The following is a 24,618-nucleotide window of genomic DNA, read 5'->3' as shown; positions in this document are numbered from 1 at the left end:
TACTTCTTTTAACTGTTTTTTTAATTCTTCAATTTCCTTAGTTAAGTTTTTGTTCGCCCTCTCTAGTTCTTCCAATTTTTCAACTCTTCGTATAATACTGTCAACATGACCGAACCTACGCTCCAAGTCCTCGATCATCTTATCGACCTTCTCTTCTAGTCTTGTCAGTCGGGGGGGGTTGTGTCCCCCCCCACCCTCTTTAAATCCCTGGAAAATATTCTCATCACTTTCTACTGTATTGCTCTTGTCTATACTTCTAATCTTTACATTTTTCTTAGACATTTCATCGTCATCGGGAGGCCTTTTGTTTACCTTTCGCCTGTCTGCCTGGGCCAAGTCTACTCCTTCCTCATTTCCTTCCATTTCCCTCAGTAATCCCTCCCCCTTTCCTCTTTCCCTACTTTCCTACTACTCCACGAGCAATTTCCCCCCCACCCTGTAAATACAATAGGCACTTCTCTTTGCGTTGGGATCCACAAACTTCAATTCTCTTCAGAACGTCTTCTAAGCCGTCCATTCGTTGAACTGTGTGTGTGTGTGTGTGTGTATTTTACCTAGTTGTATTTTACGGGAAGGGGAGCTATGCTCGTGGGGTGCCGTCTTCATATCTCATTTTATCTAAACTATCTTTAAAATCATGTTTTGTTTTTGCACACACCACTTTCTCATCTAACTTGTTCCAACTGTCTATTACTCTGTGAGGAAAGCTGTTCTTTTTCAGATCTCTTCTATAGCTGTCTTTCTTGATTTTCTTTCCATGTCCTCTTGTATTTCTATCATCCCATTTTATCAGATTCTCAATAATTTCTATGCCTTTCATGATTCTGTAAATAGCTATCAAATCTCCTCTCGCTCTTCTTTGCTCTAGTGTCTAGTTCAAGTTTTACTAGTCTCTCTTCATATGATAGTTTTGAGAGTGTTGGTGCCAATTTTGTAATTGCTCTTTGTATTCTTTCAAGTTTTTTTATACATTTTATTGTACTTGGTGACCACATCATTGCTGCATATTCCAATCTTGGTCTTATCAGTGTGATTAGAATTTTCTTCACCATTTCTTCATCCAGGTATGTAAATGCCACTTTGATTGTTATTAGATTATAAGTTTCTCCAAAAATCTTATTTATATTTCTCAGGTGACATATTATTCATAACAATGACTCACAGGTCCTTCTCATTTTCTACTTTTTTTATTCCTTATTCTCCCAATTTATATGATCCTGTTATTCTGCTTTTGCTTTTTTCCAAATTCCATTATACTACACTTTTGTGTTGAACTCCATCTCCCACTTCCTACTCCATTCCCATACTTTATTTAGATCACTCTGTAGTGATTCACAATCTTCTTCCGTGTTCACTTTTTTTAATAGTTTTGCATCATCTGCAAAGAAGCTCATATAACTTTTAATTTCTTCATCCATATCATTAATATATATAGCAAACATTATTGGGGCCAGAACTGTTCCTTGTGGAACACCACTTATTACTTCATCCCATTTTGAGTGTTTGTCTCTTATCACTACTCTCATTTTTCTTCCTTGCAAAGAGTCTTCCATCCATTTAAGCAGTTTGCCCTGTATTCCTCCTGCAGTTTCTAATTTCTTAAGCAACTTCTTATGTGGTACTTTGTCAAAAGCTTTTTTTAGGTCTAGAAATGCACAATCAGCCCATCCATCTCTTTCTTGTATTATATCTATTAGCCTTGAATAGAAACATTAAATTGGTGACGCATGATCGTCCTTGTCTGAATCCAAATTGCCTTGGATTTAGCACGTTTTTTTCTAAATAGTTTACCCATCTACTTTTGATAATTCTTTCACAAATTTTTGCTATTGTACTTGTTAGACTGGTCTATAGTTGGTAGGGTCTTCTTTATTTCCTCCTTTATATATAGGTTCTATATTTGCTTTTTTTCCAATCTTCTGGAACTTTTCCTTCTTTCAAGGAACTGTTTATTATGCTATGTATTTTGTCTGTCAGTTCATTCCTACATTCTTTCAAAATCCAGTTTGCTATTTCATCTGGTCCATGCGATTTTTTGATATCAAGATTACTCAAGTGTTTCATTATTTCATTCTTTGTTACTTCTATTTCTTTCATAGGAGGGACTTTCTCTTTCCATTCAATCTCTTCAGGTTGTATGTTCTCCCTTGTAAACACGGATTTAAAATGTTTGTTCATAATTTCCACCATTTATATTTCCTCTGTGTATTCAACTCCTCCTTGTCTTAATTTCTCCAAATCTTGTTTATTTTTCAGTTTGTTGTTTATATACATACATATACAAAGGCTTTTTCCCCCTTACAAGGAGGGTAGCCAAAAAGAAAAAGGCATAAAATCATTTCCACCCATTCCATCCCTCAATACACTCCACACCCCTCCACCCTCCCTCTTATCTGAGCACCTCCTGAATGACCGGTCATCCCTGCCCCTTGTCCACTACCCTGGGTCAGAAGCAGTGTCGCAAGACAAAGCACATCCACAGCAAGGCCGCTTCATTAAATCGGCGACCCCCCCCTTTCCGTCCCCCCATTGCATTTTTCTATGACATCTTTTCATATTTTCTCTTCTCCTCTCTGCACGCTTGTACATATTAATTTCTATAACAAATATATATTTTCCATTTTTCAGGTTGTCTTCCATTTCTTCCAAGCTTTGTCTCTTTTGTCTTTTAACTCCCTACAATTTTTGTTGTACCAGCACTTTACATATTCTTTTTCTTGTTTTCGTCTTGGGACATACTTTTCCACTCCTATTTTTATCAATTTTTGTCAAAATATTCCATTTCTCTTCCACTGTTGTTTCTTCTTTGTATATTCCTTCCCAGTTTTCTTTTTGAAAGAATTCTCTTATTTTATCAAAGTTTGTTTTTTCATACATCATTCTTCCTTTTCTATATTGTTCATTTCTTTTCATGTATTTTTCCTCATTTAGTTCCAGTTCAATCAATATGTGGTCACTTTTACTTATTGGTGTTTTATATTCTCGGTTCAGATGTGATTATTAAGTCTAGTCTCGATGGTTCTTCTTCATTTCTATACCTAGTGTTCTCCTGTATCCACTGTGTCATTGTATGTTCAATAATCATCTCGAATAGAACATTTCCCCATGAGCCGTCTCCACCCTTTACTGTCATCTCTTCACAGCAGACTTCTTTGCAATTAAAGTTGCCCATCATAACTATTCTTCCTCCATCTTCCATTATCTTATTTAATGTTATCCTTGTATCCTCTAACATACTTTTAAGTTCACTCTCTTCCCACGAGGCTGTTTTTGGAGGCACATAATTTATCACTAACTTTCTACTCTTCTTATCTCTGTCTTCCACTTTGATCATAATGATCTCTACTGTATTCTTTCCATATGTGACACACCTCACGTTTATATCCTTCTTAGTCAGGAACATAACTCTATCCCCTTGCTTTGTCTCCGTTTCTACTCCAATAATTATATGCATCATGTCCTACACTGTTGGGTGGTAGTGGACCTTTTAATTTCGTTTCTACAATTCCCATTATGTCCGGTTCTTTTTCCATCAGATAATCATTCAGCTCATTCAATCCTGTTATTAATCCATCTATATTTGTGTAAGACACTCTTAGTTTTCTGCCACTTCCATTGTATTCTGTTTCCCTTTTGTTTTTCTCTAGTATGTTGTATTTCCTTACTTTCATATTCACTACTCTCCAATAGAATTTTTTTTTCCAACTGTTCTCATCTCGTTTTTTTCCTTAGCTTCATGTCTTCATTTTTTCCTCTCTTTCCTCTTTATTCATTTCTCTTTTTATCCATACCTTTTTATATTGTACACTTGCTGCTAGTTTCCCTGTTTTTGTTAAGATATTCTGTACTATACTTTCCGAGTCTATACATCTCTTCAATTTGTTTCATGATTTCAGGTTCATCTTCCTGAACTAATTCTAGTAAACTTTTTTCTTTTTCCTCATTGATTCGTGAAGTTCTATCTAGGTTATGTTTCTCTTCCTTTCCTAATATAATTATACATTTCTTTTCATCTGCTAAGTCTCTTATTATATTCTCCTTCTGTCTCATCACTTTGATAACTGTCTTCAGTTTGTTCTTTCAATTGCTGTTTAATTATGTCAGTAAATGCAACTTAACTGTTTTTCTGGATTTTTTTCCAACCCTGTGCTTCCTTTGCTACGGCCTCTTTGTTGTCTTTATTGTTCCTCTTTAATTCTTCATTCTCCTCTTTTACTTCTTTTAACTGTCTTTTTAATTCTTCTATTTCATTAGTTAAATTTTTGTTTGCCTTCTTTAGTTCTTCCAATTTTTCAACTCTCTGCGCAATTTTGGCTACGTAACCGAACCTGTTTTCCCAATGTTCAGTCATCTCATCAAGTTTCTCTAGTCTTGCCAATCGGGGGAGGTTGGTATCGCCCCACCCTCTTTAAATCCCTGGAAACTACTATCATCACCTTCCACTGTGCTGCTCTTATCTATACTTTTAATCTTTACATTTTTTTTTATCCCGTCGTCACCAAAATCATTATTGTCGGTCCGCCTCTTGTTTACTAGACGCCTGGCCTACTGGACCATGTCCCTCTCTTCCTCATTTCCTTCCATTTCCCTCAATAATCCCTTCCCTATCACTCCCCCACTACACCACGAGAACTCCCCTTCCCTATAAATACAATAAGGCACTTCCTAGACGTTGAGATCCACGTAGATTTTCCTTTTTCTTCGGTACACAAATTCTCACTGTCCATTCGACGAAAGGTAGATAGGTAGGTAGGTAGGTAGGTAGGTGTGTGTGTGTGTGTGTGTGTGTGTGTGTGTGTGTGTGTGTGTGTGTGTGTGTGTGTGTGTGTGTGTGTGTGTGTGTGTGTGTGTGTGTGTGTGTGTGTGTGTGTGTGTGTGTGTGTGTGTGTGTGTGCAATCACTTTCATCTAAATGGTGGAAAAAGATTCTCATAGCCTTTTCCCTCATTGCAATGCAAACTTTAAAACTCAAGAGACACAAGTCCTTGGGAAATAACTTGAGTTCATGGAGTAAATTATATCATGTCCAAGTAAATTGATGAAAATATAAACAGCAGTAGACAAAGCCAACTATGAAAAGATGGAAATTTTTACATCTGAAAAAGAAAATATGCTAAAGACCCAATTACACTAATTATCATAATGGCTAAAAGGAAAGTTAGGAAAGAAAATGAAGATCTGTCAACCTTTCTGACTCTTTCTGACACTTAAACAAACACTCAGTACGAACTCTGTCTGCTGTGGTGAAGGCATGGAGAAACCCCTTGTGTTCAACAGTCCAAGATATCCTTAATGGCCTGTCAGTACAAACCAGCGTATCCACACAGCCAGCCTAAGATTTAGAGAGAAAAACAGCAGTTCTAAGTTAGCAATGTCAGGTTATTAGCATTTAATTTAAAGACTTGGGTCATTGTCCATTCACCTACCTCCTTTGCATAGCTTTGATAATAGAAAAAAATGAAAAGGGAAAATAAGTGCACAGAAAATGAAGAAGCAATTTTTTACAATAAATTCCCTTCATTCTGGAACCTAAAGTTCCAGTATTCTCATACTGCTGCAGCTGCCTTACCCTTGCTATTGAGCACCAAGCTGTCTATGACAGACACAATTTTTTACATTTTGTAATATATCTCAAAAGTTATGGATGAGAACAATAATATCTGCTTGTTGGGGTTCTGCAAGATAAATAACAAAAAGTAGCCTCCCTGCTACCCATTTTCAAAACCTGTCAAGCACCTCACCTCATTCTAGAGGTCCAAGCTTGAGGGACTGGCACTGTCTCCAGACTGGTCACTGACATCTATCAATTTAGACTCTACATCCTCCATTTCTCACTTAAGGAGAGCTGACAACCAGGCTCATTACTCTCAACAGGTAACATAAAAGCAGCCCCACACTTATGCAACAAAACAACAATCCTAAACACCCATGGGAAGGCCCAAGGACTGGCACCATTCCCTATAGGGACTGGGTTTGTCAACAAAATTCAAGGCAATTTTTATTAGTGGGTTATCCTTACCCTCTAACAGAAAATGGAAATTCTCACAAAGAAAGCATGCCAGCCAAGTGTAATGCAAGATCTATTTTAAATCAGTTTACTGACTCATATATATCAAAAGGCACTTTTCAAATTATAAAGGAAGTGACCACTCAAGGCATGCACCCACCTTTAACCCATTCCACACATCTATATTACCTTTTATCTTCTTTGTGGATGAAAGACCATCCATCCCCAGTCCACTGCCTGTGTCGAGCTTTCTCCTCTCACAACCTCCCAAACTCTGATGCTAACTGCTTAAAGTATTTGGTAAGGCATATAGGAAGGTGTTGAGGGTGGGAGAGGAACTGAAGAATTGGGGGAAGAAACAAGTGAGTTTAGGTAAGGAGGAGGATGTGTGGTTGTTTAATGTTAACCTGGTTGTTATATAAGTACATGAATGGGGTAGTATGGAAGTTAAATGTGAGGGTGATAGGTGGGGTTTGGAGATGGTGACAGTAGAGGGCCTTGGGAGGTGATCCAATTTTGTGAACGACACTATGCTTGCAGTTGAATCAGGAGGGTTTACAAGAATGATACCTCTAAAAGTACTTCATTTATATTTGTCCCTTGTTCCTTAGTAAAGTAGAACTACACAAGTATCTCCAGTCCTATGGCACATTCCCCTCCTTTATACACATATTAAACCACGTCACAAGCCAATCCACTATAACTGTTCCTACCTTTGTCAAACACTTGACATTCATCCAACCTAGGAGCCTTACCAGCTATCCTCATTTTCAATGCTCTTTGTATCTCATTTCCTACAGCCCTATAATTTTCTTCTCCCATCACAAGTTTCCTAACACCTCTCACTGTCACAATCAATACTTCCATATCTTCCATATACCAGAAGTCTCTGAAATACTACCCTTATCACTTTAACTTCCATTATCATGTGTACATATGCACCCCTCTATCTTTTCCTCTACCTAACCTCCTCTCACTTTTCAATTGTTTCCAAACCACCTTTTTATTATTTTCAAAATTCTGTCAAACTTCAACCCAACTTTAAGTCTGCTCTCATTCATCTCCATCACCTCATGTTTTATTTTATTTCTGTACCCCTTGAATGCTTCAATGTATCTACTATGCAACTAACTTCTCATTAACCTTTTCACTTGCTTACTCTCAGCACTCCTCTACCTCCTTCTGGTCCTTTTCCACTTTCACAATATTGATATAGAAATACCGGAAGTCTGTCACATCATGATCTGAAAAACCTCTGCTATCTCCTTCCAAAACATTTATATCTAAAATGCTTTCACCATCCCATTAATGCACTGTCATCCACCCTTTCTCATATATACATCCTTCTTGCTTTCATCAACTCCCTTTCTAAACATAGCACTAAAATCTTTCCATTTGTCACGTAGCCATGTCCATGCTTTATTTTTTCTGTGTTGGTCATTAGTTGACCATCAGCACATAGTTTAACCCCACCCTCTCTCTATTGTCGGTGTATACCATTGTTATGGTAGGCTGGTGGAAATTACCACTTTTGTAGTTTGTTATACTTCCTTTTCTTGTCATTTTCCTTTCTTTATTGATCTAAGGTGACTAAAGAAGAAATTAACGATTCCCTTCCATTTTTAGATACCCTTATCATCAAACATAATAATCTTTTAAAATTTACAGTCTACAGGAAACCAACCAATAAGGACGATTTGACTCACTTCCTGTCCCACCATGACCTCAGTATTAAAAAAGGTGTAGTTATAGGTTTCTACCTCAGAGCTCTCAGAATTTGTAGCCCTGAATTCTTAGAGGACGAGTTTAGGTACATAAAGGAGGTTTATCAGAAATTAAAATATCCAGAGTGCATCATCCACCAGTGTAAGAAAAACGGACTCAAAATAATGGAAGGGCGGGAACCAACAGAAGAACCAGCTAGGAGGTTTATCCTTCCAGCCAGCAGTATCACCACCACCCTCACCCGGACACTTGGGCGTTGCAACATACAGGTAGTGGGCCAGTCCAGCAGAACTATCAAAGAGCTCTCTAGAAGGAGTGACAGCCAGGACGAGATGTGGGGAAAAAACGCTGGTGTCTACCGCATACCCTATGCTGGATGTGATAAAGTATACATCAGCGAGACCTCCCGTGACCTGAAGACCCGGATCCGGGAGCATCGCTACGATTCCAGGAACAACATCACCACCAACGCCTGTGTTATCCACCTGAACACCAACGACCACCTGATGGATTGGGATAACGCAGAGCTTCTTTTTAATGAACCAGACAGGGTGAGGAGGAAATGCCTCGAAGCGGCCGCCATTCAAAGCTTCAAAACCATTGAGCAGAACAGAGGCATGTTTAACACCAAGTCCCACCCGTCCCCCTTCTCACACCCCCGCCCCTCCACCTACCACCCACCCCTCCCTGATAACCTCTCCCAGTTCCTTCCCCGTTGGCCTATATTTACTCAGTGTTTGCCATGTCTGTACTTGAAAAAGCTGTAACAAGCGAAACGTCGTACCAATAAAGGTTTCGATCTCAAAAGGTGTTTATTTACATTTTCTTATGTGTTAGAATTAAGATTTATATTATTGATATATGTATTTGTACACCCACTCCTCGTTTAACCTACTCGGTTAACGACAACTCAGAGTAACGACGGGCTTTATGACAGACCAATATTCGTTTAACGTAAATCTCCCGAAGTTACGACGTTGTGTGCGATAATTAAGTTGGCTGATGCAAATTTGTATGATGTTATAAATGAACTTGTACGGTGGATATTACCTGTGAGGTAAAGTGTTATGAAGCTTAGGTCTACATTACCATCCTGCAAGCTGCAAAAACTACCTGCGGTACAGTATATACCGGTAGTGGTAAATTTTTAGTTTCGACCATGGGCGCAATATAGCAATAGAAAATTAATTATTAATTTTGTAAATTATAATGTATGAACGTAATATGCAATTTTGTGAGCAGAAATAAAAAAAATAATGCTAAAACAGATTTCGTAAGTAACGAAGTCATGTCGGACGAATGGTACACTATGTTTGTTATGATAGATGCCGATGTCGAAGAAATGAAAGGATGATGAATTCATCTAACCTAAACTAACCTAACCTGTGTTTAATAAATCATTACCTGCAAATTAAATGTCATCCGGCTCGTCCTCGTTGTCGTCGTCGTGAGAGACGTTGGCAGACGACAAGATGGCGTCCCGAGCCTATGCTACCGACTTCGTTCATTAGCATATTTTCTTGTAGCAAGGTATTTTTTACTTTCATTTCTGCCCACAAAATTGCACATTACGTTGATACATTTTAATTTACAAAATTAGTTAATTTTCTATTGCTATATTGTGCCCATGGAGGAAACTAAAAAAATACCCCGGTATTCATTATGGAATGTCAGCATACGCGGATTTGGTCATATACGGTAATTTCAGGAACCTAACCACCGTAAATAAACAGTAAATAAAGCTTTAATGTACTGTATAAAAGAGGGAAAATACACAAAACTAAAGATACATGTATTGCTGGACATTGTACATACAGTACATGTATATGTATACACTTTCGCTTAACGACCAATTCGGTTAACGATGACGCGCTGGTCCCAATTGTCGTCGTTAAATGAGGAGTGGTTGTATATATGTTTTGGTTTGGGTTCTTGAAAGGCTCAAGTTTCTATGCTGTATTAAAATAGAATATGGAAAATCTTCCTCTCTGTCTTTATGGCATTCATGACCCCTCAGGTCATTTTGCCGCCTTTAAAAGGTAGGGACCATCTTGTCTCGAGGCTTTTTCTTTCTTCTCTGCAACGAGGCAGACCGGTCACTCTCGTCTCCTTGAGAGACATTTCCCCTGTCACCCCTAAGGTGTGCAAGGCACCTAGGTATACGTAAGAATTGTAGGGTAGGAAGTTATCCTTATTTTACAGGGTCTAACAGATAAATCCGTACAAACTTTGAAGAGGTTTTAAGCACTTAAAAAGTAACATATGGCAATTCTGATTGTTTCCAGATACTTCCATTTGTCTAATAATTTAGCCAGTTGTATACTAGCACCGGTGCAATAAACATTAAGCAATGGAACAAGCCAAACGTTCAGCCATATGCGAACTTCGTCGCGTGGGTCACACTCCTAGCGCCATAATAAGGATGCTAAAATACTCCAGACAAACTGTTTACGATGTCTGTAAACGTTTTGATGAGACCGGCGAAGACCAACGAGCTGCTCACAAGCCCAGAAGGGGCAGAATTCTAACACCTCGCTTTTTAGCTGGTCTCAAGAGAAGTGTCAATGCAAATCCAGCCTTACCATTATCGACATTGGCAAAGAGAGGTGTCAGCATAATGACAATTCACAGAGCATTAAAGAAATTGGGTTTAACCTCATTCTCACAAGGAAAAAAGACATCTTTTGACACGAAAAATGAAAGAAATCCGCTTGACCAGGTGCCAAAAGCTGTTGAACTGGATGAAGTCGAATGGCTCAGTCATCAAGTTTTTTTCCGACGAGAAGATTGTCACGGTTGATGCGACTTTCAATAAGCAGAATGATCGCTGGATAGCCTCCTCATCCTCAGAGGTTCAACACAAGACAACGACGAAGAAACCAGCAAGTGTCATGGTGCTCTGTGTGGTGTCAACTGAGGGGGATGTCTTCACTCACTTCTTCAACAACAAGGAGAAAGTCAATGCCGTTGTCTATTGCAAAGTTCTAGAAGAGAAAATAATACCCTGGATGAAAGATAAGGCTAGTGGCAACCAGTTTGTCTTCCAACAAGACTCGGCTCCAGCCCACACAGCGAAGAGGACCACCAACCTTCTCGAAGGGTCAAATGTGCAGTTCTGGAACAAAGAGTTGTGGCCCTCAAATTCGCCAGACCTAAACCCTTTAGATTATTATTTTTGGGCACGAATTGAGGCCAAGGCATGTGACAAGCCACACAGAAGTATAACAACCCTGAAGACAGACATCAAGAAGGCTGTGGGTTCATTATCAAAGTCTGAGATCATCAACGCTGTATCCAAGTTTCGTAAACGCGTTGAAAGCGTCATAACAGCTGAAGGTGGTTACATTGAATGAAATCATTGTTCTTATTGCCTTTTCTAAATATACTGAAAATTTCATAACTCTCTGTTTATTATAACCCGAGATATTAATCTTAAAACATGTGATAAGAAGTTGTACGGATTTATCTGTTAGACCCTGTAGGTGTGAGGTAGGATACCTTTGAAGATATAAAATTGTGGACCTGGTGTGTCGGTAGGCTTTTGCCAGTGTCCTTTTCTTAACCCTGTTGGAATTTTCCTTTTTGGGTTAAGTTAGATTAGATTTTAGACGTGTCCATTTTTAGGTTTTCATCTTATCAATCTTTTCTCGTGGGCGACCTATTTTTGATTCCTATTTCCTGTGGTTTTGAAAATCTTTTGGATTAGATATTTTCGGAGAGGAATGTGTCGATTAGACTTTTGTTCATCTGTTTTTTTGTTCTCTCCACCCCTTTTTATTTAAATTTACTTTACTTGTGTGTCATTATTATTACGGGGTTTTTAATATTTGTTAGGTCACTTTTCTTGGACAATTTGAATTAGGAGTACCTTTTTGGCCTTGTCCTTTTTCTGGCCCTTTTCGTGATCGACCCTACTTTTTATTTTCCACCAATGCTATTTCTATGTTCAAATTGGTTTTACTTCTAAACAAGGGTTATTTTTCTCAAGCGTTTAGTAGTATTTTTTTTTCTTCTTTAATTTCAATTCGGGTTATATCTCTCGTGAATTTTGAATGTTTAATTTTTAATACTACTTCAATCTCAATTTTATGACCAAAAAGTGTGATAGTTTCAAAAGTGATGTGTATAATTTTGGGGTTTGTTTGTTTACTTGTTTTACTAGTTATTGTAAATAAAAATTTAAAATTTACCACTCTTTAAAAGAACCTGGAGACAAGTAGGTAGGGGTTTGGGGATTATAACTGTCGATTCTTGACAGAAGGCGTATCTTTTGCCATTTTTCATATAAATTTTATCCTCTTTCCCCTCCCCCATGACACAATCAATACCCTCCCATAAGCCTACCCAACTACACTCAACAGAACTGATCCCTCTATAACTACTCCACTCACACCTGTTCCCTTTTCCCTAGTAAAGAGGAACTATATAGGCACTCTTCCAGTCCTGACACTCTACCTTCTTTGTGACAAACATTAACCCTCACCAGCCAGTCCACCATCACTGTACCTCACCTTTTTTTTAGACACTCCGCATTACACCCATTTAACCAAGGTGCCTTACCTGCTCTCATCTATAACTGCTTTCACCTCATCTTTCCTTATTTCTCCTCCATTTTCCTCATTCATCACTGTCATTTTCATAGCACTTCCCAATGCAACTACTCTCCCCTCCCTATCATTCTTCACATTTAGCAACTCCCTAAAATATTCTGCACCTCTTCCATTTTCGTCTCTCCCTCAGCACCTTTTACCTTTTCTCCTCTACCCGATTCACCTCCCCTTCCTCTTAATTTCCTTCCAAAACATCTGGAAGTATGTCATATTTTATGTGAAAATGGTTGAACCAGAGGGCATCTTATGAAAACCATGCAGAATAGATCCAAGTTTGAACAAAATATCTTTTTTTGTAATATATACATAGACCAACAGCTTTTCCCACTTATGAGGGAGGTAGTCAAAGGCATAAATCCACTTCCACCCATTTCATACCCACATACTCCACTCCCATTCAACACACCTCCCTCCCTCTTTTCTTTGCTCCTCTTGGATGATGGGTCATCCCTGCATCTCACCCACTGCTCTGGGTCAGAAGCAATGCAAGACACAGCACATCTACAAAAGGATCACAAAGGCGGAGCATGCCAACAGGAGACCTTTTGGTCCATATCTAGGTCGGATGTGAAAAAATCGTAATAAATAAAAACTACAATAATGTACATAATAAATAAAATACATAAAGAAATGCATAGGTATAGTTAAGTAATAAACAAACAGGTAAATAGTACATACATACATATACCAAAGGCTTTTTCCCACTACATGGAGGGTAGCCAAAAAGAAAAAGGCATAGAAACCACTACCACCCATTCCATTTCCTATATTCCACTCCTCTCCATCCTCCTCCCTCCCTCTTATATTGGCACATCCACAGCAAGGCCACTTCATAAATTCGGCGACCCCCCCTCTCCGTTCCCCATGCAGAAAAGGAAAAGATGGGGAGAAATCCCTTCGGGCTGTGTCAATTTTTTTTCTCATACATACTTCCCCACCCCCACCCACTCATGCATCACAGCATCATCTATACACAACCCCTCTCCATTCACCCCTATCTTCTGTCCTTCCTTCAGACATTCCTCTCTTTTGTAATGCCCCTTTCACCTCATCCATCAATCTCATCCTAGGATGCCCCCTCATATTCACTCCTTCCACACTTCTTTTATTAATCTTTCTTCACTCATTCTTTCCATGTGTCCAAACCATACTAATACTCTTTCATCAACACTATCTCCCAGCTCATCTCAAACACATTCAAACTCCTCTCTTCCTCTCTCATGTTCCATGTTTCTGCCCCGTACAGTGCTGTTGGCACAATCACTCCTTCATATAACTGCCTCTTAGCATCCATTCCCAGATGTCTATTTCTCATTACACTCTTTAATCCGCCAAGGCATTTACTAACTTCTCTCAAGCTACATTCTACCTCCACCCCCACTCCTCCCTTTATTGACACATTCGCACACAAGTATCTAAAGCCATCCACTTCCTCCAGTCTTTCACCCTTAATACTCACTTCCAGCCTGCTGTCACTCTCTCCCCTTGTACAACTCATCACCTTATTTTTGCCCACCTTTATCTTCAGCTTCCTCAATCCCTCCTCTGATCCTGCTACAAGCACAGTGTCGTCAGCAAACAACAACTGGCTCACCTCCCATTTTTCTCCATTTTATTCAATTATCTCCAATCCCTGACCCACTACCCTTGCATTCACTTCTCGCACCACCCCATCCATGTAAAGATTGAACAGCCAGGGCGACATAACACACCCCTGACAAAGTCCTACCTTTACCTCAAACCTTTCACTCTCCATTTCTAAACTCTTGACTGCTCTTAACAGCCTACCTCCTATCCCATATATATGCAGTACCTCCCACGGTGCCTTCCTGTCTACCCTGTCGTAAGCCTTTTCCAGATCCACAAAAGCCAAAAAAACATCCTCACCTTTTCCTATAGCTTTCTCACATATCTGTCTTACCACAAAGATCTGATCTACACAATCCCTACCTGTCCTAAACCCACACTGTTCATCACCAGTTACTACCTCTGTTCCTCTCCTAATCCTCTCAATCAAGACCCTCCCATAAGCCTTCCCAACTACACTTAACAAGCTGATCCCTCTGAAACTACTACACTCACACGTCCCCCTTTCTCTTGTAAACCGGAACTATACAGGCACTCCTCCAGTCCTCCGGCACTCTACCCTCTCTTAAACAAACATTAAATAACCTCACCAGCCAGTCCACCATAACTGTACCTCCTTTCTTCAGACATTCTGCATGGCATCCATCCAACCAAGGTGCCTTACCTGCTCTCATCACCTTAACAGCTGCTTTCATTTCATCCTTCCCTATTTCTCTTCCATTTTCCTCACTCACTCTCATTTTCTTAGCGCTTCCCACTGCAACTAACTTTCCCTCCCTATCTTCCTTCACATTTAGCAACTCCCTAAAATATTCTGCCCACCTTCCTCTCACTGCCTTTTCTTCCATTATCATCTATCTGCAATTTTTACCTTCTCTTCTCTACTTGATTCGCCTCCTCTTTCTCTTTTAATTTCCTTCCAAAACATCTTTTTATTACTTTCAAAATTTTCTGTCACTCAAATCCCATTTCACATCTGCTTTCCTCTTTGCTTCTTTTATCTTATGCATAACTTCCCTTCTCTGTACTTTGTACCTCTCAAACGATTCCCTCGTCCTAATTTGTAGCCAATCTATGAATGCCTGCTTCTTCTCTTCTACACCATTCTTTGCTTCCTCATCCCACCACTCACTACCCTTCCTTCTATTTCCTCCTGCCCTCCTTGTTCCACACATCATCTTTGCAATAAATAGTAAATAATAATTTGCAATAGTAAATAATAATTTGACATATAACTAATAATAAATGAGAATCAAGCAAATAATGATAAACAAAGACAAATGATAAAACAAACAAATAGAATAAATGATCATTATTACAGCATCTTGCTTAGGTGTTCATCTAAATCAGGAGTTCTTAACCTTTTTTCTCCAATTCCCAACTTTTTAGTGAGGCAACTCTCCATTTCACACCGCTTTGCTTTCTTATGCCATTTGTTGACATTTCTAACCCAACAGTGTTGTCACTTTTACCCAAACATGACTTACAATACCTCATATATTGGTTGTTTTTGTTATTAAAACAGTCTGTAAATGGTTGTGATTTGTAAGTCAACATTTGGATGTAATGTATTAAATTTTGAAGTAGTGATGTACCGAAGCTTCGGTATCGGTATCGGTAAATATCGGTTTATTTTCAAGCTATCGGTATCGGTATATATCGGTATCGGTAAAATAGAAGGTATCGGTATATCGGTATCGGTATTGAAAAATAAATACCGATACCGATACCTTGAGAGAAAATTTAAGTTAAATTACTTTCATTCATGAAACAAATAAATAATTATATAAATATATAAAGTAAAGGGTGTCTTTCACGCCATGTGGTTGTGGAATCATTTGCGTCTTATGTAAGAAGAGAAGAGAGCTAGCTGATGGCTATTATCCTATTACCCTTTTCGATCTCATTCTTAATATTTATTTATTGTAATTATTTATTTATATTTAATATTTGAACTTGCATTTTTCAGATAGTCAATATTGTGATAAATTTATTAAATTACAATTAGAATTGCCAGAATTAGCAATAATGCCTAAGTCAAAGCAAAGTGTTATATGGAATCTAGTGACAGTATGCAAAGATGATTCTTCAAAAGTATCCTGTAATTTCTGTAATACAATATTAAGCAGAGGAGGAATAAACAGGCAAACCCAAACAACAACAAATATTAGAAAGCATCTTCAACATAAACATCCTGATGAGTTTGGAAATGCCGAATTGGAGCAGAAAAAAGCAGCTGAATCAAACCCAACACTTGCCTTATTCTTAAATGTTCCACCTACCAAAAAGCTAAAAATTTCAACTTCAACTTCTAGTCAAAGTCAAACAGGCTGTTCAAGTGCAAAACAGGTATCTCAACAGCCAACTCTTGAAGCTACTCTCCAGTACAAAAAGATTTGGGACATCAACAGTGCTCCAGCAAAAGAGGTACACAAATATATTGCTGAAATGATCACAATAGATTGTCAACCTATATCTATTGTAGAAGATCTGGGATTTGCTAGGCTCCTTAATCACTTAAAACCAAACTATAAGATCCCAAGCAGGAAATACATCTCTAACACAACTATCCCAGAGCTTTATGAAAAAGTGCACAATAAAGTACAAGGCATTGCGAGCAATGCGCAAAATATCGGTATCGGTAACCCATTAAATTCCTGTATCGGTATCGGTATCGGTAAAATGCTAAAAAAAATATCGGTATCGGTATCGGCAAAAATTTTGGTTCTGGCACATCACTATTTTGAAGCACTATCAATTATTTGTGGGTGGAAACAAATTCATGAAATGTGACAAGAAGAAGACACCAGAAACAAACAAAAAGAAACAAAAACACATTGATTAAAAAAAAAAACAAAGACAGTGGTTCTGTCCGACCGGCCATTCCCCACTTGGCAACTCCGCCATTCCCATCAGGTTAAGAACCACTGATCTAAATGATTCTTAAAGCTTTGAACTGAACTACATTGCACTGCCTCTGCAGGAAGTTTATTCCATTTATTAACTACACGGTTGGCAAAGTTGTTTCTACCCACTTGCAAATTAAATCTATTTCTGGACAGTTTGAGACCATTGTTTCTTGTCTGATTCTCATTCAGTTTGAAGATTTTGTCACTTCTGATGTTGTCAATTCCCTTTAGAATTTTAAAGACCTGTATCAATTGAGTCACCTCTGAGTCTACACTTTTTTAGGGAAAACAGATTCATGTGTTTTAGTCAATTTTCGTGATTTATTTTTGATAATTGGAATCAGTTTTGTGGCTCGCTGTTGTACTTTTTCCAATCTTTAATGAGATTCGGTGACCATATGAACTGCATATTCCAAATGCAGACGAACTAACGATTTATATAGCAGCTTGTTAATGAGTGATGTAATTTTGAAGTCAAACTATCATGCAATCAGTCCTAGAATCTTATTTGCTTTCTCAGAGGCTGAAATATACGGCTTGGATGATTTGAGATCGTTACTGATAATTATGCCGAGATATTTTTCACTATTCACTTTTGTTAACGAATTTCCAAATAACTTGTAACCGTACTTAGTTATTTTTACCTATGTGCATTACCTTGCATTTACTTGTGTTAAATTTTATTAGCCACTTTTCAGACCCTTGCTGTAATTTATCTATATCTTCTTTAATATCTAACTGGTTTAAGTGATCATTTGCCATTCCGCACAGTTTTGTATCATTAGCAAATTTGGAAACAATAGATTTTAGCCCATGGTCTATATCATTTATATATACTACGAATAATCAGCAACCTATGCAGAGAAAGTGAAGACAGACTGTGTCAAAATATTCACACATACTCCCTTAACCCCCATCCCCCTACCCAGTCCTTTCTATGCATCACACCATACATAGCCATTCTCCACTCACCTTTATCTTCTGCCTTCTCCCTTTCTTCCTCAACAGACATTCCCCTCTTTCCCAATGCCCCTTTTACCCCATCCATCCATCTAATCCTTGGTCACACACCTTTTACTAACCTTCCTTAATTCATTCTTTCCATGTGTCCAAAACATCCCAATACTCTTTCATCAACCCTTTCTCCCAACTCCCATTCCACCCCTGCTCTCCTCCTCACCTCATTTCTCATTCTATCCAGCCTAGCCCCTACCATGGACTTCACGGTTGGACACAGTAGGTGGCGGTTGCTTGGATAAGCTCTGCTACTGACCCCCGTTTTTCGCAAGAGATACGGTGTTCCTATTATTCGGAGTTGGCCGGAGGCCGTGTTAAAACCCAGTGCATCGTACAGTATTATCAGTGAACTTGATTATTGTGGAACTTAGCCGAAATAGTGATTTATACTCGGGGAGGGCCTCCCTGATCGAATTCCTCACATCTGCGCATGCGCAGTGCGAGGTGTTTGACACAGGTACCCACATCATGGCCACATCACTCACCTGGTAAAACTGCTAAGTCACAAACACTGCAAACTTGCCTCGTAAAATGGAATACACAGGTCCCGGCTCCCTTGCAAATACTGAGGTGGATCTTGCATTAAGTGAGGATGACGACCTGTCACTGAAAAACTGGCCTCGTCTTGATTATCACGATCACCGACAAATGACACCTGTCAATCCATCTCCCCAGCCTATGGACTTTACCAACACTTCCGCAAAGCGTCCCATAGATAGCGATTCCGATGCCAATAGCGAAGAGACATCTCCCGCTGCCAAGGCCACCAAGAGTGACAAGGCTCTGCCTCTACAAGATACTACCATACCCATTCCATCACGACCTGCTACGCAGAATGCACCTCCCCCACCCCCACCTTCATCTACTTCTCTTGCCTTTGCCCCCCGTTCCGAGTATGTCAAACTACAATTCAGAGGGAACCCAGGAGTTAATGAGAAACTGCGATGGCTTTCTGAAGTCGTAAGAATGTTTGGTCTTAATCGAGAACTAGCCGAGGTCAAAATGTCAGCTGTCACATCTAGTTATGTCTACATATCGAGACGATCGACAGGACATCATAGATGAGGTCAAGGATGGGGCGATTTTGTCGTTATCTCTTGATGTACAAGATTCTGTAGATAGACCGCACAAGTTCCCCACATATCTCATCACACGATATCCTGTAGATATTGAACCAACTTTAGCTAAGGAACTAACAGGGGTATATACTGTACGCCGTTTCCTGCAGAATAAGGTACCCATCAATAGACTTGTAATTACATGGAGCCTACCTGACCTGCCCCCATCCCACATTAACTTTTCCTTCCTTCCTTGCCTACCACCATGTGAACTCCGCAAAATGCCTGACGAAAAACCATGGTGCTTCAAATCTTGGGGTATTGGTCATATCTCTCGGTATTGCAATGCCCATGAAAAGTGTGCATGGTGTTCAGCTGAACATGACTCGCGTTCCTGCCCTCATCGTAGTCCTACAGCAACCACAGTACCTACCTCTACCTCAGCATCATCGACAGACTCACCAAAACCACCTACACCAGACAAATCACAGTGGAAATGCCCGCGGTGCCAAATGCCCGGAGTTAATGTGTGGCATGGATGTACCAAACGAGTACGCTTGGCTCCGAGTACCCAAACTCCACCCCCACCGCCACCATCCACCGCTGCCGCCTCTCGGCAGATCATTACGCTCCAAGAGGCCGTAGAATCTTTACAAATCGTGTTGCATTTATTGAAACTCGATTGGATAGCATCGAAGCTCGCTTTGGTTTCTCTTATGGCCGCCTTTGACTCCTTGTCTACACGACTATCAGTTAACGATGCAACACTCAAATCGCTCGTGGATGCCCAGCAGGCTAACATCGCGTCAACCTCTGCACTTACTGTTACATTTGACTCACTCGTTACTCGCCTCGAGAAAATGATTGCCATCACAGTGGACGCCCCCTCCCGAGGACCAACAGGAGGTAGTGCCCGATCCTCTACTATCGTCTCACCTGGCCTCCGAAAGAACAGAAATAACGTTCAATAACAACGCACAGCTACACATCCTCTCTTGGAGTGCCTGTGGTATAACCACACCCGCGAAGATTGCTGCACTCAGGGCCTACGTCAACCATCATCAACCGAACGTAATCTTTGTCCAAGAAGCTTTTGTTGGACGTCCCACTGGTGGGGGGGCAGCCCCATCCCTTAGTGGTTATATTCCATATGTTCACCACATTCGAAATGGGCTCCTTACTTATGTACACTCCACCGTCCAGCATCGACCACAAGGCACTTCCGAAGACAATGACACGACTTACCAACTTATTGAGGTTGCACTAGGAAGTGGTACAATTCGCCTCTGTAACATTTACTCTGCACCTGGTAAGCTGAATACTGCAGCCCTTCCTACTCCCACAACTCGTGGTATGATATACATGGGCGATTTTAATGCCAGACACCCTACCCTAGGTAACCAATCGGACACTGTAAATCGTAGCGGAACCCGGCTAGTCGACTTTATACATCACAACCATCTAACTCGCTGGAACACTGGTGGTGCTACGCACTCTCGGGGGGGTACCCTCGATCACATACTTACATGTGGACTCGTGCCTACCAACGTCAAGTGCTTTTCGGTGCCTGTCCTCTTCTCAGATCACCTCGCTCTCTGCCTTCGGTATTCAGTCCCAGTGATGCCTACTCCAGCTTTCCAACGCACGCGAATCAGTATCCCCCCAAAGTATTCTCCCAACTATGTCTCCTTCGTATCTGCACACCTCCCCAAGTTTAATGTTGAATCTCCTGAAAAGTTATACAACTATCTTGTCACCTGCACACACAACTTTTTCGATCGTTATGTACGTAGGCCAAACATCAAACGCCAAACGAGAGTACAGCCTTGGATGCTCAACGACCGTATACTAACAGCAGAAAGACAGGCAGAAGCAGACGGCCTTGCATATCAGAGATCTCCTAACCCCGACACTCTACGGCAATACCAAGAATCAAGTTCCGCCTTGGTAACCATACAACAGTGTGCACACACTGATGCCTGGAACCAATTCACTAATGGCATCAACCAACAGACGAGCGTGGGAACCATGTGGAGACTTATTAACAAGGTGATCCGAAAGAAGACACCCATTGGCCTTCACCATAGCCCATCTCATTACGCACAGGCCCTCATAGAGGATTAGTCTGAACAATCCAGTGTCCGTAATCTCCCAGCGCATATAAGAGAGTCCCTCTCCACTCATTCAACACATCGCACTCTTCATCTGTCCGCAGCTATGCTAGAACCAGATGAGGAGGACAATACACCCATAACAAAATCCGAATTATGCCGTGCTCTTACCAGCAGTACGTCGACAGCTCCGGGTGATGATGGTATCATGTACTCAGTCCTCCGCCTTCTCCTAAAAGTACCAGGTGACCCCCTCCTCCGTCTCTATAATCTCTGCCTACGATATGGATATGTTCCACAAGCCTGGACGACCAGTCTCATAGTTCCAATTCCTAAACCCGGTTCCGACAAATTCCGACCCATTTCCCTCACGTCCTGCTTTAGCAAAGTGCTGGAGCGTATTCTTCTCAACAGCCTCATGTTCCGCCTCCACGACAAACTCTCCATTAGGCTCTATGGTTTTCTGCCCCACCGCAGCACACATCACTGTCTCTATGAATTATACACCCGCCTCTCCCCTACCAGTATTGTGGCCTTTCTAGATCTTAAAAGTGCGTTTGACATTGCAAACAAGGATATCATCCTCGATCAGCTTGTAGATTTTAATATCAAAGGGAATCTCTTGAGATGGGTGCAAGGATACCTGAGCAACAGATTGTCTCGTGTACTCTATAAAGGGGCTATTAGTGCTACCAGGAGATTTGACCTTGGCACCCCACAGGGAGGTGTCCTCAGTCCATTTTTATTCAATGTCCTCATGCATCGCCTTCTTTCTCTACTCCCTGATGTCCCAGGTACCCAAGTTACATGTTATGCAGACAATATATGCATTCATTCGACCTCCTCTGAAGATCTTCAGCTCTTTCTCCACTCGTTTTATGAACACTCATTTTCATGTGGTCTCATCATATCCCCCGAAAAGTGCAGGATCTTCTCTCCCCGTAAGCCACGAACACTCCCTGCTTTCCTAGTAGGTACCAGCGTTATACCACTCTGCACGCAGTACATCTACCTGGGAGCGCCCATCCGCGTCACCCCCCCACCCCCGTACGGCAGCGTATTCATCCACTTGTTGATGACGTATTGACTCGACTACAACAATGCCTAACACCTCTTCAGTGGCTTACCAACAACGCTGCTGGGATCTCCATAGCAGTGGCAAGAAATATATACGTAGCATTTATCCGCTCAGTCATCGATTATCTCTCTCCTGCCTTATGTCAACTACCTAAATCAGCATTGAACCCCCTCGATAAGTTTAAAAAAAAAGCTATGCAGCTCATACGGGGTTGCCCAATCTCTACTCGGGTTGCCACTATGCTACAGGAACTACATCCATCCCCTCTGACGGAACAAATACACGCTAACGTAACATATTTCACTGTTAAATGCTGACACACCCCACATATTAGCCCCCACTACTCGAATGTCATCACAACGTCTCTCGACCCCACCGCACCTCGACCCCGACTCCAATCTGGTGGTTGCGCCCTTATTAGAGACATTTGCACAAACCTACAGAGTATAGGATTTCATATTCCTAGACAAGAAATTGTTCACAATCCGCCGCCCTGGAAGGTTCCGCTCCCCGCCGTCACCTATACACCAACATGCAAGAGTGACCTGCCCCTACTACAGAAGCAACTAGCTCTAGAAACCATCGCCAAAGTGACCTCTTCCCTCCCAGCTGTTCATACAATATACACAGACGGGTCACTGCAACCGGACGGAAACACGGGCTGTGCCATCTACTCACCTAGTATGGTTCCACCCCATGGAAGCTGGATTGGATGCCGACTACCAGGTTTCCTTAGCTCAACTTCCTGCGAGCTCCACGGACTCCTGGATGCTGTCAATCTACTGCTACGTATTGGTAGTAATGGCCTAATTATCTGTGACTCTCAATCTGCTCTCCGTGCCTTGTCCTCCCAAAAATCAGAATCCCATAACCTAGTAACTTGCATTCTATTTCAGTTAGCCACAGCCCTTGAGCACTCCCTTGTTTTTCACTTCCTGTGGATCCCTTCTCAAGTAGGAATAACTAGCAACGAGACAGTGGACCTACTCGCCAAGGTAGCCTGCGAACAGCCCTCACCTGCAACTGACACTTCACCTAGTTCCCTCTCATTCTACAGACACAAAATACGTGCTGCAGCTCATTTGCCTATCGTTCACCGGAGGAATATCGAACAACCTTCGAGTGTGACCATTCAGCACTGTGATCACTTTGCCGCCCCCACAAATATCGCCGCCGAGGACTTTTAGTTAGAAGACATAATGTGGTATCTGCTCGACTTAGATTAGGCTACAGACCAGTGTGGCAGGTGAGCGAGACAAGAGACATGCCTCAATTTTCTTCCTGTAAACTGTGTGACTTGCCCAATGCAAACAACCTTCAGCATTATTGCCTTGAATGCCCTGCAGTAAATACTTGCTTGCCGATAACCATTTAGAAACACTACTCTTACGTCACCCACACTACGGTGGGTGCTAACTATCGTTGTGCGACGTAATAATTCTCATGCATGATCTTGTCCACGACTGTCTCAATTATGTCAATGTCTCTTATATCATGACTGTGATATTGTACATACTCTTGTTTTGTATATAATGTTGACTGTGATTGTTTTATACATGCTGTTATTACCACTGATTATATACCGTGTCCTCCACCACTGTGTCCCAACCTCTGAAATTTTGTACTTAACTACGAATTGCCACCTCAGTCGAACAGCGTGTCCTATGAGTCACGATCCTCATGTAAATAGTTAATTACCTATGTACTAGGCTTGCCGCTCTTTGAGCGTAATAAAATGATTAAAAAAGCCCCTACCATACATCTCAGGCATTTCATCTCAAACACATTCAAACTCCTTTTATGTTCCATGTCTATGCCCCATACAGTGCTGTTGGCACATCACTCCTACATACAATCTCATCTTGGCATCCATTCCTAAATGCCTATTTCTCATTACACTTTTTAAACCCCCAAGGCATTTACTTATTTTCTCAACCTACATTCTACCTTTACCTCCACTCCTCCCTTTCCTGCCACATTTTTCACCCTAGTATCTAAAGCTATCCACTTCCTCCTCTCTCCCTTAATAATCACTTCAATTTGCTGCCACATTCTACCTTTGTACATCTAACTGGAAGTTATACCTTTAAGTTTAATTTCAGTGTTAATTTCCATCAATTTCAGTTTTTCTATGTATCCATCTGTTCATCACTTACAGCAGAAGAATGCAGACATTACAATTGAGGACAAGATTACCAGGTATCAATGGTCAAAATTACTAGATTCGTGGCAATGCCATTGTTACAGAATTTCTTCTTTTAAAGTCTAGCCCTTTCTTTACACATCTTGTCCCTGGCTTCTCACAATACACAAATCTTTGGACATGAATGTCATGAAACTTCTGTCAGTATTTCTCATAGGTCTTGACCATATCCCCTCTCTCCTCCTGCATGCAAGCATTGGCAGTCCCAATTTCCTTAGTTGGTTTTTGCAATTAAGGTCCTTTAATGGCAGTACTACCATGATTGCTCTTTGTATATTTTCTGAAACCTTTATCTCAAACTAAAGTATTTTATT

At 40.7% G+C, this 24,618-nt stretch overlaps 1 protein-coding gene across 1 annotated transcript in view; it reads right to left on the bottom strand.

The window, feature by feature from the left end:
• LOC143020036 (chromobox protein homolog 1-like) overlaps window positions 1–24,618 on the bottom strand; it is a 111,069-nt gene that overhangs the window by 74,940 nt on the left and 11,511 nt on the right. The window contains exon 2 of the mRNA XM_076176184.1: window positions 5,230–5,331. Coding sequence (XP_076032299.1) covers window positions 5,230–5,252 — 23 coding nt within the window. The 5' untranslated portion in view covers window positions 5,253–5,331. The remainder of the gene's footprint in view (window positions 1–5,229; window positions 5,332–24,618) is intronic.

This window comes from Oratosquilla oratoria, chromosome 38 (assembly GCF_046742065.1).
Source record: "Oratosquilla oratoria isolate Oo_2021 chromosome 38, ASM4674206v1, whole genome shotgun sequence".
Taxonomy (NCBI): Eukaryota; Metazoa; Arthropoda; class Malacostraca; order Stomatopoda; family Squillidae; genus Oratosquilla; species Oratosquilla oratoria.
The sequence above is the reverse complement of the archived record's forward strand: the minus strand, read 5'-3'. Positions and strand labels throughout refer to the sequence as shown.